General features: G+C 31.7%; 1 protein-coding gene across 1 annotated transcript in view; it reads left to right on the top strand.

Moving 5' to 3' along the window:
• Nucleotides 1–18,479, top strand: part of LOC129219089 (mushroom body large-type Kenyon cell-specific protein 1-like) — a 46,802-nt gene that overhangs the window by 10,480 nt on the left and 17,843 nt on the right. The window contains exons 2-4 of the mRNA XM_054853408.1: nucleotides 6,491–6,559; nucleotides 9,350–9,429; nucleotides 17,475–17,574. Of these exons, the coding sequence (XP_054709383.1) occupies nucleotides 6,491–6,559; nucleotides 9,350–9,429; nucleotides 17,475–17,574 (249 nt within the window). The remainder of the gene's footprint in view (nucleotides 1–6,490; nucleotides 6,560–9,349; nucleotides 9,430–17,474; nucleotides 17,575–18,479) is intronic.

Raw genomic sequence — 18,479 nt, 5'->3', positions numbered from 1 at the left:
TGAAATGGAGCTGTATTTAAACAGAAAGGCAATGTAAAACCTTAAAAGGAACATAAGGAAGTAAAATATTAAAAACCTGTACACTGTACATATTTTCTTGATGTAAGTACAAAATAAAAGCGACGTATAACAGAAATTCGCAAAAACGGAACACTTCAAAAATAATCGCAGAAACTAACTTTTTTCATACATAAATATGATTATTCTTCATTCTAAATAGGAAACATGATTATAAAATTTTATAAAATTTCAGTTTCTTTCCTTGCAAAGAGCGCATTTGCAAAAAAAAAACCTTGGCAAAATCTAGATGGGCAAAACGTTCCCGATTTTTGGAGAAAAATCGGAAATCAATGTAAATGCGAGATTTCGTTTTTATTTCTTCACATTTTTAAAAGTTGTGGGGGGGGGGGGGGGGGTAGGATGGAGTCACGAGCAAATATGTACTGCATTTCTTTTTCTTTTTAATGGGTATTTTCTAATCTGATATATCATCAATATCGAGGAGTTGCTCTCCCCCCCCCTCACTCTCAATTTCGTGAACAATTTCCGAATGAATATTTTTATTGTATGGTGAGGGTTTGGGAGAAACTACATGCTTTCCCTTTTATGCACAGAGAATCATTAGTAACTGATCTTTTTCTTTGATAAAAATGTTATGTTTACCATGCATGGATTTTTTCTTTTTTTTTCCCGTGACAAAAATTTTGGAAGAAGGTGGCAAAAAATCATCAAACCAATAAAACAATATTTGTTTTTATTGCTTGATTAAAATTAAAACTGGCCCGTCATTTTGATTTTTCCCCCGGGGATGGCTAGCGAAGGATGTATACTGAATGCAAATTTTGTCTGAAAACAACAAAAACTGCACAAACTTGTATAGTTAAGCATTAATTTTCTAAAGCCAGGGAGGGGAGGACTAACCCCCCTAAATGACGTTCCTGAAACAAAAATTTTGTTGAATGTTAAAAATATATAACATAATACAAACCCTTTAGTTTACTTATTTCGTTATTTATTTAGTTTAATTATTTTATTATAAATTTTATGTCCCATATTTAAGAACAAATTTATTTTAGTTCTGCATTTTTAGTCTTTTTTCTTTTTTTTAAATTTATTTTTATTTATTTATTTCTTTATTTATTTATTTTTTTTTTGCAATCGCTTTATCGTATTTTATTCTTTCACACTTAAAATTTTTATTACTGTATTATTGAGAGCTGTTTCTTTGTTTGGATTTTATTTTCATATTTTTGTATTTAATATCTTTGTTTCCACCAGTTTATTTTTCATACTGAAAACTGTCAGCTTGTTTCTTTAGTTTTGTTTTTATGACTCGATCTTTCATTAAATCCCTTTAATACTTCAAAAGTACTGTTAGTTTATTTTTAGGACAGTTTTAAAGTCAAAAATACTGTTAGTTTATTTTACATTAGAAATAAAGTTTACGCTAAATTTGTTTCCTCTTGACGTGTGTTCAGTCCTATCTCTTCCTATTTTTTCCTAATTTTTTAAATGATTTTTTTTCCTACTTTTTTTAATTTTTGATTCTTTATTTCCTACTTTCCCCCCCAAAAAACCACTTCGGGGTCTGATAGGGTAGGCAACCATTCACAGCATAACAACAGATTCACACAAAGAAAGGACAAGGACAGGAGAGAGAAAGTATGTCCATGCCTGAGCCGGGATTTTGACCCAGACCTGCCTGTCACAGTCAGATTTCTGTGACTACTAGATAAGGAAGGGGGTTTGTTTAAGTATATTTAATTTTTTAATATAGTGTTTTTTAGTTCGTTTTAATAGGATAAAGAATTATGTGACGCAATAAATTCTCATCTCCGTTACCTAAAACACAAGGTGCCATTTATCATTAACAGATGGCAGTCATAACATCACATTTTATTTCCCATGATACAAAGGATTCCTCTTGTTAATTTTCAGCCATAAAGAAGTTGTAAAATTTTTTGTTGAAAAACAAGAAGATAGGTTTTTGTTTTAAAAACCAAGTGTGGTTATTGGGAATTCTCACCTCCATGAACTTGAATTTCAGGGATGTTAATTAATGTAAAAAAAGAAGTGCACATGTTTTCATGTGCTTAACATGTGCAGATTGCAACAAAGAAAAGAAAATTTGCCTCTGAAAAATAAATCATTAGGCCCTAGTCAATTTACAATCCCCAGTGAAGATCAATGGCCCTCTTAAAACTATCTACTCCCTTGCTCATTACCACCTCTTCCGGTATATAAATTATTTTAATTTAGACCCTCATGCCAAAATTTTAAAATTTTGTCTATCATTTTTTTTTAATTTTTTCAGTTTGTTAATTTTTTTTAATTGCTGAATATAAATTAAGATTTTTGACATATTTTTTTCTGAAATACTTGAAATCTTAATATGTAATAAAAAATTTTTCCAAATTTTTTTATCTTTAGTTATTGAGAAATAATTTTTTTTTGCAAACAGCTGTTGTTCATTCTCAGAGAACTGTAAACGACAACTAACGTAAAATCGCAAAATTTTGAAGGGCCAGAAAATAAAAACTATTTTTAATAGAGAAGAAATACTTTAGGAGGTTACTTAGGACTGTGAAAAGTAGAAGTATACAAAATTTCATTGAAATCTGTGATGGTGGGTGTTGGGGTGTGGTTGAACTGACATGGAATGACCCGCCTGTATTAATGAAAAATTCCTCACCTTTGTGACAGACCTTATCAATGTCATTATTTGTGAGGTGAGAATAAAGGATGGAGGGGAATCACAACAATTTTAGGCAATTTACTAATTTGGAAATACATTAATACTAGGGGAAGGTGGGGCACTTTGGGACACTTTTTAGATAATGATTTTTAAAAATTTTATTTTCAAACCCATTTTCACCAAACTTAGCTGAACATGTAATTTAGACATTTTTGCTTCAATAAAAGTTTATTTTGCTCCATTATTTCATCAAATTAAATTTTCATTAAAAAAATTAAAAAGTCTTTACAACGTCCCAACCTGCCTCACTAGGTGGGACACCAGCAATAATCCTAATAATTGTCATCTTAAATAATTGAAATCTCATTACTAATAACATTTTCTGCTGCTTTTCAACAACAGACGCATCAATAGCAGGAAACTTCCTATTTTCTTTTCTAGATCTCACCATTTTTGTTATTTTAATATTTTAATACTTTACCGCGAAAGAAAAATAAATTTTCTGTAAAACAGTATCCATTTTCTCAATTTTAGTTCATATTTAAACTCATCAGATTTATTAAGTACGATTGCGGAAAACCTCCATAAAAAATCCTAAAGTTTACCTGTGCGCAAGAAAGCACTCGTTAATCATTTCGTTTATGTAAATAAATTTCTTTAGATGTGTTTCTGTTTGAATGTATCGTGGCATTCGATAGCTTGGTTTATAGATGTTGGTAGTCTCGCAGCAGTGGCAGTTTGCATTGCAAGAGCAATTTGGAAGCCATTTCAAGTGTATAATTCAAATAAAGTTAATTTATGTTTTTAGATGCCTTAGCTATTTCTTTATGGTGCATCGGCCACGAGGTACTGGCACAACCATTAAATAGTTAAAATTCGTCGAATAGTGATATGCGAATAGTGATATGCTTCTCACGTTCTATTGACATTGTTATTGTTTCATAGCATTGGATATAGTAAGCCAAGAAATTTGGTTGAGTTATTTGTTTTCAATTTGTATATGTCAATTAGTATGGATGCTGATAAGATAAAAAAATAAGCGTGAAGCGCTTAAATGCAGTACTACCAAGTTCATTAAAAGTTTAGATGTCAGTTTAGTAAATGTAACTAATGTTCGTAATTTAGAAGTATTATACAATCAATTGATAAAATTGACTGTCGTAAAGTGGCTGATAATGAGCTTTTTTATGTTATCAAAGCAAAAGATATTGAAAAAGAAAGTGCAACAATGTGAAGATTTCAGGGAAAATTTAATCTTCTATAAATGTCAAATTGTCAAAAGAATAGCAGCTCTAACACCTCCAGCTGTACCTTCTACTGTTAACTCTGCTAGTTTATCTAATTCAACATTGCACACAAGTAGTCTAGTACAATAAGAAACTAGATCGTGGATAAAATTTGCCAAAACTAACTGTTGATAAGTTGTACGGTGACCACAGATATTGGCTAGAATTCATTAGTCAGTTTGAAAATGCAATAGATAAAAATAGCGACTTTTATATGTAAAATTGAGAAGCTTATTTATCTTAAAAATTTAATAGGTGGTGTTGCAGCTAAAGCAATTTCCGGATTTGCATTAACAGAAAGTAATTACGATGCAGCCTTGGAACTTTTAAAATTTAGATTAGGACAAAAGGATTTGCTCATTAATGCGCATTTAGGATCACTTTTGAACATGACTCAGATAAAAAATTCAAATGATACGAACAGTTTGAGAAAATTATACGATAAAACTGAAACTAAAATCAGGAATTTAGAAAGTTTGGGAATATATAAACTCAGAATCATACGGTAATCTTTTAACCCCGATAATTTTAAAGGTATTACCCCCTGATTTAACTTTTGAATTTAGTAGAAAAAATAAAAGTGATAATTGGTATTTCCTTATATGTATTTACCATTGATGAACTCTTATAGTTCATGGTGGGGAGCTGTGGAAAAACTCCTAAAGTTTACCTGTGCACAAGAAGGCGCTCGTTAACCCTTTTGTTTATGTAAATCAATTTTGTTAGATGTCTTTCTGTTTGAATGTATCATGGCATTCGATAGTTTGGTTTGTTGATGTTGGTTGTCTCGTGGCAGTTCGCATTGCAAGGACAATTTGGAAGCCCTTTCGAGTGTATAATTCAAATTAAGTTAATTAATTTTTTTAGATAGTTGCCTTGGCAATTTCTTTAACAATAAAATAGTCTTTTTCTGTACTGTACATTGATGGAGCAGCTTGGGACAGTGTCCCAACCTGCCCCATTTAAGATTGTTATTACATATCAACTTTTTAAAAGTTAGACTTGGCAGCACAATACATTTTTTAACCTTAAAATTATTATTAAAGGACATGTTTTAATTCCCTCATGCTACGATTGAATTTATTTCATTTCCTACTTAAAATTTTTAAAAATGAAGCCATCTATTAATAAAACTCTGAAACGTTCAAAAAAAAAAGGCTTTTCCTGTTTATGTGAGAAATTCCGAAGTACACTGAAGAGTAGATCCTGTTGTCACTGATGATGTCCTAAGAAAACTAATTTCTGTTTACAAAATTGAAGCTGAATTTTATGGTGTCCCAAGGTGAGCGATGTCCCAAGGTGCCCTACCTTCCCCTATACTATTTTGAACACAAATTTGAACTAAAAGGAAAGCTAAAGTTTTAGCTGTACTTTAATTAACAGCGCTCAATATTAGATTCATACTAATCATTAAAGTAACTCATTGTTTGCCCAATTTACAAAATTACTATGTTGATTTTAAATTGGCCTCTATTTTCAAACCTTTTTTTTTTTTTTTAAATTTCCGTGAACAAGATATTTTTTTATTTATGAGTAAAATAATTGGAACTTAGCTGGGCCATTGTTTATGGTTACTTCTAGTAGGAAACACTTTCATGTAAGAATGAAAAAATAGGAAACAAAAGGTTTTGAAGTTTAAAAAATCCTGGAACGGTGTCTGTACATCAGAGCAGTATCAATGCATTGAATTAGAAAAAAATTTGAAACCGATTTAATGATGTGGGATACATACTGGTTTTTGGTGATGCATCACCCAGCCCTACTGCACAATGTCCGAGATAGACGCAAATTAAGGTCATCTTTGAATTTATAGGATGGAGGGAGTGCAATCGGGGATTTTTTCCCCGGAAATTTTCAAAATTGAAGTTTTAAAACTAAATTTTAAGCAATATTTGGGGACATTAAATTTCCGGTTTTCACACCCAGAATATTTTGAAATTAAAATCTTAACATTTAGGCAATTTTGATGATGAAAAAAGTGTTGGGGCAGACGCCCCCCTTGAATCGCCACCACTTTTCTTTGCTGTTAATGAGACAAAAAGCTGCAATGATTACTCATAAAATCTTACCCCATTTCAGACAGTCTACTTCTATAGAATTAATAATAATTGAGAGCAACACCTATATTAAGAGCATTAAAAGGCCTTCTTTCAATAAGCAAATAATACCTGTGAACTGTGTATTTAGATATTTACTGATTTTTTTTTTCACAAAATTATACAAATAAACAAGTATGATGATGCCTATTTATCCATCTCTATATCATACATTCACACAAAGCAACTAGAGGTGACGTGAGCAAGTTCCATCCCTTTAAGGGTGCCATGACATAGAAAAGTTTGGGAATCCCTGTGTTGTGACATAATAATAAAATATGGTATAGCTCCGGTATAAGTCAATTTTGTACAAAACATATGATTAAAGTTGGAAGATCGACTTATCCACGGAGCTGAATTTCTGAAAAATCCCTATCATACCCTCAATTGAAGTAATCTTGAATTACTTTTAGGTTTAGAACGCCTTGCCGAAGAGCTAATGGGAGCACGGAAATGGAAAATTCTTGTACAGCCATTTACAGGTAATTTGTGATACTTTTCAGTTTTATTTCTGTACATGCAACTGCAAATGAGATGACCAAAATTGGTCATTTGTGATTTTTCTTCTTCTTTCATCTCTCCCCCCATAACTAACTAAGTTGATCTTAGTAACTATGTTCATGTAAGAACACTTTCTTTGCAAACATATAGCAAACAGCTCTCTCCAGACAATGCAGCTTCACGATGATGGAATAGCTATTATAACCTTATCTCCACCATGTCCTTTTCTTTTAACACAATGCCTTAGGATTTTCACATACAGCAAGAGGGATAGTGGGTTTATTTTCTTTCTAATGATGAAGGATGGAGCCCCTGTCATTTTGGTAAAAGGCAGCGGGGCTCTAACCACTTGGCTATTTCGGACTTGGAATCACTATAACCAAACTGGAGGCTGTACTGCTGTAGGCAAGTAAATGGTAGTATATCTGCAAAATGAGAACACGAGATTCTTAAAAAAATGCTTTTTGGATTATATACTAACAATAAGAGAATGTTGGAATTAGACTTTTTTTTAGAGATTTTTTTATGCGGAACCCAAATAAACAAAGCTTGTACAATAGAGCTAACGTACAATAGATGACAAAAGTGCAAAAATTGAAAAATGAAAGTTTTGCAGCTAATGCCCTGAGCATTTTTTTAAAAAATCATAATTTTTTTAATCTGTCTCTGAAAATTGGTAAAAAAGCACATTTTTGCAAATTTTTCTAGAAAACAGTAATTGCAAATTAGAACTAGTTTTTCTTTCAAAAATTCAGGTCTATGTTTGACAATAAATAGAAAAAAAAAAAAAAATCAAGTCCTCGCAAGTGAAACTTTATTTTTTACGTTTTTTTTTAAAGTTGATGTTCCCATTTGGGAATATTGGCACTTAAAAGGTTAAATGCTATTACTTTTTTTGTAGTTCAAAAGTATTTGGTGCATTTAAAGATTATGATCTGCACTGCAGCATTATAACAGTTGTCAACATATAGCAAAATAGTTTCCTTTCTATTGAACAAAGTTTCACAAGGGACTAAAGAAGCAGTACAGAATAATTTGGACATTTTTTTTCTATTCTTTATTTTAAACTCTTGAAACCATACCGATATTACAAAATTCAACTAAGAATTAAAATTCTCATTAGAGTAAAATTTATTTTCAATTGAGTGGTGTTAAAGGAGCACTTTAATTTCCAGCTCGTATTTTGTTTATATACTTCAATGCATTAAAAAAGTTTTAATGTTTACTAAAAGCATTTATGGAGCATATTAAAATTATTTAATATAATTATATCTCATTTGTCCTTTGTTTAATTAATGAGAGCACTCAGGTAACTGGAATTTCTTCTGTTTGCAATAGTATTTATCTCTCTCTCTCAAAAAAAAAAAAACCCTAGTTGAAAATTTTTTGAACACATTATTTGTTCCGTTTACATATTTTTTACGTAGTTTAAGAAATCTTTTTCAACTAGTAGTAAAGCAGTCTTCCAAGAAATCTGCAAAATCTTCGTGACAGAAATGAATCTCCCTCCCCTTTTCTTTCATTCTGACGTTTTCTCAACAATGTACAATTCTTGAACTCTGAAGTTTTGTTTTGCCCTGCTAGGGATTGAGATTCCTATGCATTCTCTAAAAAATCTACACATTAATTAATTTCATAGTGCTTTACTTTCTGTTCGTGCAATGGTTGGACTATTTTTCTAGTTTTTGGTTTAATTGTTACATAAATTTGTTGAGTATGGTGTAAACTTATATTTACCATTATTTTGTTGGTGCAGAAAGGGGAAGGAAAGAAAGTTTTTTCTTTGTTTTAACTTCTAATTTCTTAAAATAATCAGTGATTATTTAAAGTATTGCAGCTGAATGCATAGCTTGTTTAGCTTATATTTTCATTAATATACTTGTCCTAATGGTTTTCTCTTCAAAAAAATAGTCATTTTAACACATTTGTAGCATCCCAGTGACAGCTTTACTATTTATATTTAATGCAGGGTGTTTTTTCCCCCTGTTCAATCAGAAAAGGACATTGATTATTCTCTTCATTTTCATGTCTGAATTATATTCAAAAAAGGTAAAAAAAAAAATATTTTAAGATTTTGGATGGTGTGTTGTTATTATTTAAAGTCCTCCCAAAACTGTGAGGAGGGTTGCCCGCCTATCCCCCCTCTCATTACATTCTCGTAGAATTTTCTTTTCCACACTAATGCAAAAAGGTTATGTTTCAAAACATTTCACAGTATTTAGACTTATAAGATGTATTGCATATCAAAACTGAAAATAATCTCTACATTTCATTGATAATAACTTCATTCTTGAATGTTGTCTTAATTTTTTTCAGACCTTTCATTAGAACTTTTCTTTTGAAATTTTAAATGTCCTTAAAAAAGTTCTTGAAACGTTCTGAAATTTTGTATTCAAGATTGAATGAAAACCCTGTAATAAATGACTCATGATATTTTTTTCTGTTTTGCATGTAAAAGCCACTATGTTTCTTCCATAAAATAATGTGAAATATCTAAATTTTAAATAATTCTCTTGATTTACTACCTTTTTAATATCCATGCGTACTGTTGGCTACTTTCAACGAACATGTAAATGAATTCATTTTTTGTAGCCCGGTATTAAGACCTACTTTTTCTGCTATTGTAATTTCAAGCCCATACTTTAAGTACTTAATTAAGATACATCAACATCATTTTGAAGTAGTGTAAATGGAAAAAGACGCATCTGAAGAAATATAATCATTATACCTTGATATTATTAAATACTTATTTGTTCTCTTTTTTCCTCCAGATTTAGAAAGCAACAGTCCGGCTGACTGGTATCCAGAAGATACGTGTTATTTTTGTAGTGCAAAAAAACAACCGCCATATGTAAGTTGCAAAAGCAAATGTTTTATTAGATCAATTTTTGAAATACCATTGAATTTTTTCCTATGCTAAATATTTTGTTTTAAACTGTCATTAAACACTGATGCTATCAAATTTTTGATAAGAGCCTATTATACATCCTAGATAATCACCAACCTACGAGCCCAGAAAATTGTTAGGATTCATTTCATATCAAATCAACAAATGGCAGGGTTCGTACGGGTGATGGAAATCCTGGAAAGTCATGAAAAAAATAAATAGATTTCAGACTTAGAAAAGTCATGGAATATTAATACTTTCATTAAAAGTCACAGAAATTTACTTCAAGTCATGGAAAATTTTCTCGAGCAGTAAGAAAGTAACAGAAGCTAAGTGAACATTAGAAATCTTTTGTGATTTAACAGTATTGCATGTAAAAGCTATTTACACTCTAAAACTGAACCATCCCAAAAACAAATCTGAGTTTTGGAATCCTATTGCATTCGCTTCTGTAACAAAAGTCCGCCTTGTTTTGTAATGTGGTTTTACTGCTGGGACATCAATTATTTGGAATTCACAATTATTTTCAGCACTTCTTATATTTTATATTTTTTAGAACTGGACTTGCACATTCCTGATTTTGCCACACCCACTCAAAAAGTATAGTTTAATTGCATCCAAGTTCTTTCAAACAGTCATAAAACATCATTATTAAACTTGTCAGAGTTTATCATAATTTGTTGAAGGCTTTAGAAAATAAACATTTGGTGAGGTGAAAGAACAAAGAAATAGGGAATTCTAATACTTAAAAAAAATGACTTTACTGAAACACTAGGCTTTACTTCAATGAACGAAAATACTGTCAAGTTAAATAATTTATTAGATGCACTGCTGACACCAAGGAGCAATATTTTTATAATGTAAATTTATTTTTGAAAACTTTGTAATGACTTATTCAACCTTTGTCAAATTTATTAATATTCTGCCCCATTTATTACTATTGTGCTCTGTTTATTAAATATTTATTAATTTAAACATCTATATATTGCATTCACTATATTTTTACTTTACTTAAATTAAAAAGGATAAATAAGAATAGTTATTAGTTTCTGTACTGTGCGCTGATGTTTTTTCAGTCACAATTAAATGCTTTGATAAGGTAGTGGCATTCACATAATAGTTTTGCTAATACCCATTGCTGAAAATTGGCAAATAGTACTATTCTCTTCGTGTAACAAGGTAATGAAAATTTTATGAAGTCCATAAAAAAGTCTTGGAAAAGTCATGGAATTTTTTAAAAATCCAAATAGAGTATGAACCCTGAAATGGGCTGTGCCACACCATTTTTTGACTTAGATAAAATTTTGTAGGTAATATGTACCAATATTCTGCGCTGCAAAACTTTAGTTTTTTCTTGAAAAAATTTTATTTCTGAGATAGTGTACACCGGGGCCCGTTTACGCGGATTTTTTTCAACGAATTTTCTAATTTTTATGTTTGAACCTAGGAAAGTTTAGATTGTGGGTTTATGAAGCAGTTAATGAAGTCAAAATTAGTATATTCAGTTGTTCTTCAGCTTGTGTTTTTAACCATAAAAAAAGTAGAGTCTAATTCGGTTACGTCAACTTGCCCGGAAAACGGGGCAAGTTCACGCATGGAGTAGGGCAGGTTTATGCATATTAAAAATGATACCAAGAAGTAAATAAAATCAATATTTAACCAAATTTTAATGTTTTACCTCTTTTAAAACACTTTTAAAATAAAAAAAAAGTCACAGATTATTAATTAAAGAACATATTATAGGCTAAACTAAAATCATAGAGCTTATTGCTAATTAAAAATAAACTACAGTCCAGCCCGCTTAATGGAATATCGGATAATAGAATATCCCGCTTAATGTAATAAAATTCCAATGTACTATACCGTTGATGTGTGTTATTTTCATCCCGGATAATGGAATATCCCGCTTATTAGAATATTTTTTCCTGGCAAATTACCTATTCCATTAAGCAGGCTCGACTGTATTTAGGCATGTTCTTCATCACTGTTAAATTTTACTAACAAAAATCAAGTTTTTCTTTTTGCACACTTGCCATGGGACTGCGTTTTGACATCTAAAACATTGAATCCTGTCTTTTCCTTTTTTTTTTGATTAATTGTATGTTTTCAAACAATAGATGCAAGCACAATTTTCTACTTCATAAACAGAATTGTGTATTAATTTCCTTTTTACAGAGTGTACTAACCTTTTCCATGTCGCAGGTTTTGGTTTCATGCTTTTTTTCTTTGATGTCTTCTATTTCTGCTTCAATAGAAACTTGTGAATTTGAAAGTAATTTCTCCTTTTTGTTTTGTTATACCCCCTTTTTTTTGTAGCTTCTAACTGCTCCTTTCTGAGGGTTTCTTTAATCAGAGTATCAGTTAGGATTGCGAACATCCTCTTTTTTTTTCCATTCCTGGTTCCTAAGCTGTGGTTCTACTTTTGCAAATGGTCTCAGCTGGGGTAGTCCATATGTGACGATGTGGATGGCCTACTGTGAGAAATACTAGGATTATCGATAAGCCTTTTCGTTACTTTGACATCTAACGTGGTTCTGTTAGTGTTTTTGAACGTAGTGTCTTACCATCTTTAAAATAAAGAAAATGTATTACAGGCTGAATAGTGTATAAAGTTAAACTGGCGTGAAGACAACACTATTGTAAGCTGTAAGATACAAATCTGTTACTTAATTAAAAATGAATGGTGATTTTCAAAACTAAATAACCTGAAAATACTAAAGGTTTACAGAGCGAAAAAAGCATCTGGGGCAGACAGAGTAGTAAGATACAGTAAGACTGTGCACAAATGTGCCCTGATGAAAATGCGTAAACGTGCCCCATCGCCCGCCAAGTTTGGATTTATTTTTAACGTGATACCAAATTTAATAACTTTTCTGTCCATACAAATACAATTATCAAAAAAGATAAAATTCTGCTAATTTTTATATATTTATTTGTTTTTAGCAAAATATTATTTATGCACAATAAGCTTCAAAACGTTCAACACAAAATTTACTCAGCTTGGTAGGAAACAGATTTTTCCATCCGCATGCTAAACCAAAGTTCGACTGATGCTCAAAAACTTGTGAGAATATTTGCTAAGGAGCAGTATCGATCTGGTATGACTGTTGGCTCTCCAGTTATAACTCGTTTTGGAAAAAGGACACTGCGTAAATGTACCCCATGCGTAAACGTGCCATGGTCTACCCTACTCATCACTTCTCGCGACACTTGCATCAATTAAAGTTGGCATTCCATGACTGCTCGGCATAACAATTTCACCTTCAGTCAAAAGTTTATTGCAAATAAACAGACATGTGATTTTTCAGTATTTTTACTGAATTCAGTATTTCTTGAGAAAGCAAAATGATCTATGCAGAAAAAAAAGAAAGGGCATTGGAAGTTAAATTCAGCATGTTCCACTTAATTTAATGCTCCCAATTAAAATAGTCTGCTATATAGATACAAAAATACACGACAGAACTTTCAGTTGTAGTAAAATATACTAACAGTGTTGTGTTAGTTAACACATCCAAGCAATTTCAGTATTTTTTATCCTGTTTGGGTCACATGTCTGAATAAAGCTGAATTGTGAATCTTTTTTAATATTGATCAACACAAACAGTAGAGGCGTGCCGTAAATACGTTTATTCACTCTAACTGCATGTTTAACTGAAAAAGAAGCAGATATGCCAGGGGTGCCCATCTGGGGGGGGGGGGGGGTCACGGTACAGACTGTGCCATTAAAATCTTTAGGGGGCTTGTTTTTAGGGATGAGTGAAATTTGGTACTTTTGATCTTATTTCTAAGAGTTTACTGTAAAGAATAGGGCTCGACTGATGGCATTTTTTGGCCGATGGGCCGATGCCGGTTGTTGGAAGATTGTTCAAAGATGGCCAATTGTTTTCCTCCAAATGGCCGATTGCCGATGCCCTTGGCCGATGGTAAAAAAAAAAACCAATTTGAATTCTGATGTTTTTAATTCAAATTATGTTTTTCGCAATCACGAGTTGCGACAGGACCCTACTCATTGGAGTTATTGTTTCTAGAAACTGCTCCTGTCCCCCCAAACCTGCCCTTCTCCTGGGCGGTTACATGTGTATAGTTGTGTGTGTGTAGGTGCGCATGCATGTGCAGGCTTGTGTGTGCATAGACCTGTGCATACATGTAGGCGTGTGTGTCTCTCTGTGTGTGTAGGCGCTTGTGCATGTGTAGGCTTGTGTGTGCATAAACTTGTGTATGCACATAGGCGTGCGTGCGTGTGTGTGCGTGTGTAGGACATGGACGCCACCGACCAGGAGAAGCGGATTTCAGGGGACATTGCTCAGGACCAGAGGAACCGTGCCTGCAGAGGACAGAGGGCGGGAGTGCTGCAGAGGGAGGTGGGGGGAAGGAAATAGAATCAGCGTAACGTCAAGGAGAGTCAAATGAGAACAATACACAATCATGATTGCTCAAAAAAGTCTAACTGAAATAAATTAATAAGATTGTCAGGGATTTAAAGGATCATTGATTCAATTCACTTTACTTCATGTCTACGAATAAGGAATTGTAATCACAAAAAAAAAAAAAAAATCAGATTTCGACCTAAATTTCTATTTTACAATCACCCAATTTAAACTTCACAAGTTCATATCCATTTTGAATGCCTCCTTAGTTAATTGTCGCAAATTCTCTTGTGATGTCTTCATGCGCGTAAACTTGCGTCAATCAAAAGTGTTATGAAATAGTAAATTGAAAACTCATAAGTATGTAGTATGATCTAAAAGTTCGAGGACAAGTTGTATAAAACCTTACCCTGAATAGTTCACATTACCGAAATACATCTATCTTCAAAATAGTCACCTTGAACGACTATGCACTTCTGCCAACGTTCATATAGCTTTTAGAAGGACTCCTGGACTCTTCTGGTGGACGAATTTCTGGAAGGGGGAGGATATTCACTGGAGGATTTAGACAAGCAGATCTCTAGACTCTAATCCTATAGAGCATGTCTGGGACGCTCTCGGGAGAGCAATAGCAACTCGCAACACCTCTCCGGGGACCATCCATAGTCTGAAAACAGCGTTGTTGAACGAGTGGAAACAATTACCCTAGGATCCAATAAACTACTTCATTTCAAGTATGGAATCACACTGCAAAGTCTATAGGTTTGTTAGAGGGGGCCATACCCCCATTAACCCATTTTGTTGTTCAATTTTGCAACCGCTGTTTCATACCATCTGCGTGTGTATTTTAAATCTTAGACGGTTATTTGTTTTGCATTGTTTCAATGTATGTACATACTAAATTTCATTGAAATCGTCCCAGTAGTTATGAAGATAATTGACCATATCTGAAAATTCTCTTAATTTCTTATACCAGTGTACATCTCCTGAGGCTTTTTTTATAATGCCCAACAGCAATAATGAAATTGAAAGTGAGTTGAGTACACCAGCATGTTTTTTTTTTGAATTACTATTTTTTTTTTGTTTTTTAGTGGGTCTCGAAATTGGCTCACCAGGGGCGTCCCACTTGTGCCAACTCGGATGAACTGGCACCAAAATATGTGGTTTTGCATTCAGCACTGCAGTCCGTTCAGCATATCTGCTAATTTTTACATTTTTTGGCTTAAATTTATGCATTTGAGCTATTGTTTACTCTTTTTTGAGTTATTTTTGACTTTTCTTGCACATTTAAAAATTTAATTGCATCCTCTTCTACCAAACTGCTCATTTTAGTTTACTATGTGATTCTATAATTTGAACGTCAATAATTTTGTGTTTACTACCTGGTTAGTTCGCTCCAGGAAAACTTGGAATTGTCAGGGAAAATGAGATAGTTAAAAATGTCAAGGAAAAGTCAGGGAATTTTTCAATTTTGGCCAAAAAATTTTTTTTCCAATTTTTCCCCTGGGAATTTTGTACTATGAGATCTAATCTTCGTTTCTATCGATGTTTCCAGAAAAAATTTAATTTTCAGGCAAAATGAGGCTAGCAATAAAAAAGAGGCAACCCCCCCCCCAAAAAAAAATTACGCAGTCAAAATGTCTTTTCCGCACTAATGTAAGTAACGCGTAATGTGCTGCAAATTGTTTTTTTTTTTTTTTTTTCATTTTTAAATATGTAATTTTCTTGAGAAATGAAAAAAATTGTTCTTAAAACTTAATTTTATCCTCATTGCCATCCACAAATGTTCTAAATAACTTTCCAACTAAATTGTAGTTTCATGAAGATTTATTATTTTAAAATGTTTTCCTGCTACAAATTAAAAAAATTATTTCATAATTTTTGGCATAGCTGCCATATTTGGTCCTTCCCAAGATGAAAGTAAACAAGACTTTTTAAGTGTCTAGGTCTCGGGAAACAGCACTGGATGTTTATTGCAATGTAAACTATTGAAAACAACGATAAAGGCGCCTTTTTTGGGTGGATAACTCGTAATTATTTTCTGGAAAAATGCAAAATTTTCTTCAGAACATTTTTTTTAAAATTCTAATTGATTTAGACACTTATGTGCTACATTCTATACATTCTGTGCAACTGACTGTTTTGTCTTAGGATTAACAATTATTTATGACTACTTTTATGCTACAAATTCAAAAACCTACTTATTTAGTTATTCGCAAGGTTGAAGTAAATGTAAATTTCCAAAAACAGAATTGGATGTTTTTCTCAATGTAAATTATTGAAAGTAACATAAAATGTGCAACAAATTATGAATTTTTAAAAATTAATTATTTTCTAGAAAAGAAATTTTTTAATGTATAAGCATCCTTTAATGTGCGAAAGAAAAAAATCTGATTATTGGTATCGGCCTATGATCGATGGATGTGATTTTTGTTATTGTGCATTATATGGTGTGCCGATTGTTGCAACAAATTAATCTTTTAGTGAAAAATAGCTTCATATGTTACTCAATATGCTTTGTGTTATATACGTACTAATGAGAAAATAAAAAGAATTGTAAAGCAATGATTAGAACAAAACTCTAATATTTCGGACAACATGTTGCATTGAAGAAACGCTAAAAGAAGTTGAATGTACTTTGTTTTCAACAAGTAGTAAACAACTGAAAACAATTTTGAACAAAACATATTAAAAAAAATAAATTTTGAGAGAAAAAAGAAAAAAAAAATCCAAGATTTTTTTTTATCTGAGGGACAAAATTTCAGTTCTTACACATTACTACTTTAAACAATTTTAATCATTTTGAAAATATTGCTATTTAAAAGTAATTTTGAATGAAGCGAGTAACCTGAAATTTTCTAAAAAACAACCTGAAAAACCTGGCAAAATCATGGAATTTTTTTTAGCCACAAGTGTATGAACCCTGTACTTATTATTTTCATCTATTCTTTAAGCTCATTTTCAACAATAGATGATTTTTTTTTTTAAAGAATTTTTCAAGAAAAATATTTAAAAGGTTTGCCCCTTCAATACTTTAAAATTGATTTTTCCTATCATTTTTTGCCTATAAAGGTCCTGTTTTTGGGAACATGGGAACATATCCACATCTAAGAAAAAGGATTTGATAGTGTAATATTTGTTTTGTTTATTTTTCATAAAATTAAACCAGTTAAATATTTTTATTTGACTTATAAATAAATGACCCAATCCTGTTTGTAGTAGTTAAGTAGCTGTTATGCTGCACTTTGTTTTTTGCTTCTCTTAGCAACTCTTTACACTTCCTTATCTCATTATTGACTTGCCTTTGAGTAACTGAATGAGAGTTCTTTTGCTAAGTTGTTTTTCTCTGCTCTTTCATTTAAAACCCTTGATAATGAGGAAATACTCAAATACTCTGTCTTAAAGAAAACATATCCCTAAATCTAGGAAGTTTTGCTACAGATTTTTTTGCCATAACTAACATAGTTTCACTGCTTGTAAGGTTTGCTTTCTCATTTCATAAAAAGTAAAATTCATTATTATTCTTAGGTCTGTTTCTTTCAACATTCAACAGTTGTAATTTTTAACTTGGTTTTGAATCATTTTGTATTATTGTTTGTATATATATTTTAAAAAAATTGTTGTAAATATTTAAATTTGTAGGATCCCGCTAGTGGTATAATCCCTACCATAGATGGCTATAGCTCATTGCGAATTGATACAGATGAACATTCAACATCATCTGATCAAGGCAATATATCAGGTACAAAAATTCTCATATTTTTGTTTTGTGATGTACAATTTTCTATCATTGTTGTTCAAATTTCACACTTTTCTGATTTGCCCTTATGTCATAGTTAAGTGATAAAATACCAAAGATTGAGCTAGGACTAGAATTTTTTGTTCCAACTAACTTCCTGCTTTCCAAAGTTGTCTGGTGTTTCCAAAAATGTTGTGGGTAATTTCTTCAGTTCTACGCTTTATTTGAAACATCTTTTTTCCTTGAATCAAAAAAATAATGTTGGAAACATAGAACAGTATGGAACCCCTAATCCGGAGTGCTCGAGGCCACAACTTTTCCAGATTTCGGAATTTTACAGATTTTGGATTCTGACTGATAAAACAGTAAAAAATCTCTGTCGTTCGGTATTTGTCACGTTTTCCCTGGTTTCGCTATTGTTCATGCTAAACTTCTTTTTTTATTTAATCAATCTGAATAAAATTATACTTCATTGGGCTAAAACAAAAGTTGGAGATAATTTGCAGCGGCTTGTTGGCTGGGGATGCTGTTTTTTATTATACGTCCTGCCAATCGATACCATAAATAAATGATATTTTTATGAAAGATAATTTTGTAATTTTGTTCAATAGGCTTTGTATTGCACACTGATGAGGAGAAAAAAAGAATTTTATAAACCGAAAGTGGATGTTAAAAGATTACTGAACAATTACAGCAAAATGCTTATTTACGCATAACACGTGGCATTGAAAAAACTTCGTAAAAAAAAGCTGAACTGAAATACTGCATTTTCAACAAGTGATTGGCGAACGTAAACAATTTCAAACATTTGAAACTGAAAAAAATGGGGAACTATTTTTTGGTTAAATTTTTTTCCCTGATTTTTTTTTTTTTTTTTACAAATATTTAAGGCAAAAAGTTCTGTATTT

Source organism: Uloborus diversus, chromosome 3, assembly GCF_026930045.1.
Source record: "Uloborus diversus isolate 005 chromosome 3, Udiv.v.3.1, whole genome shotgun sequence".
Classification (NCBI taxonomy): Eukaryota; Metazoa; Arthropoda; class Arachnida; order Araneae; family Uloboridae; genus Uloborus; species Uloborus diversus.
Note: the sequence above shows the minus strand (reverse complement) of the source record. Positions and strands in the feature narration are given on the sequence as shown.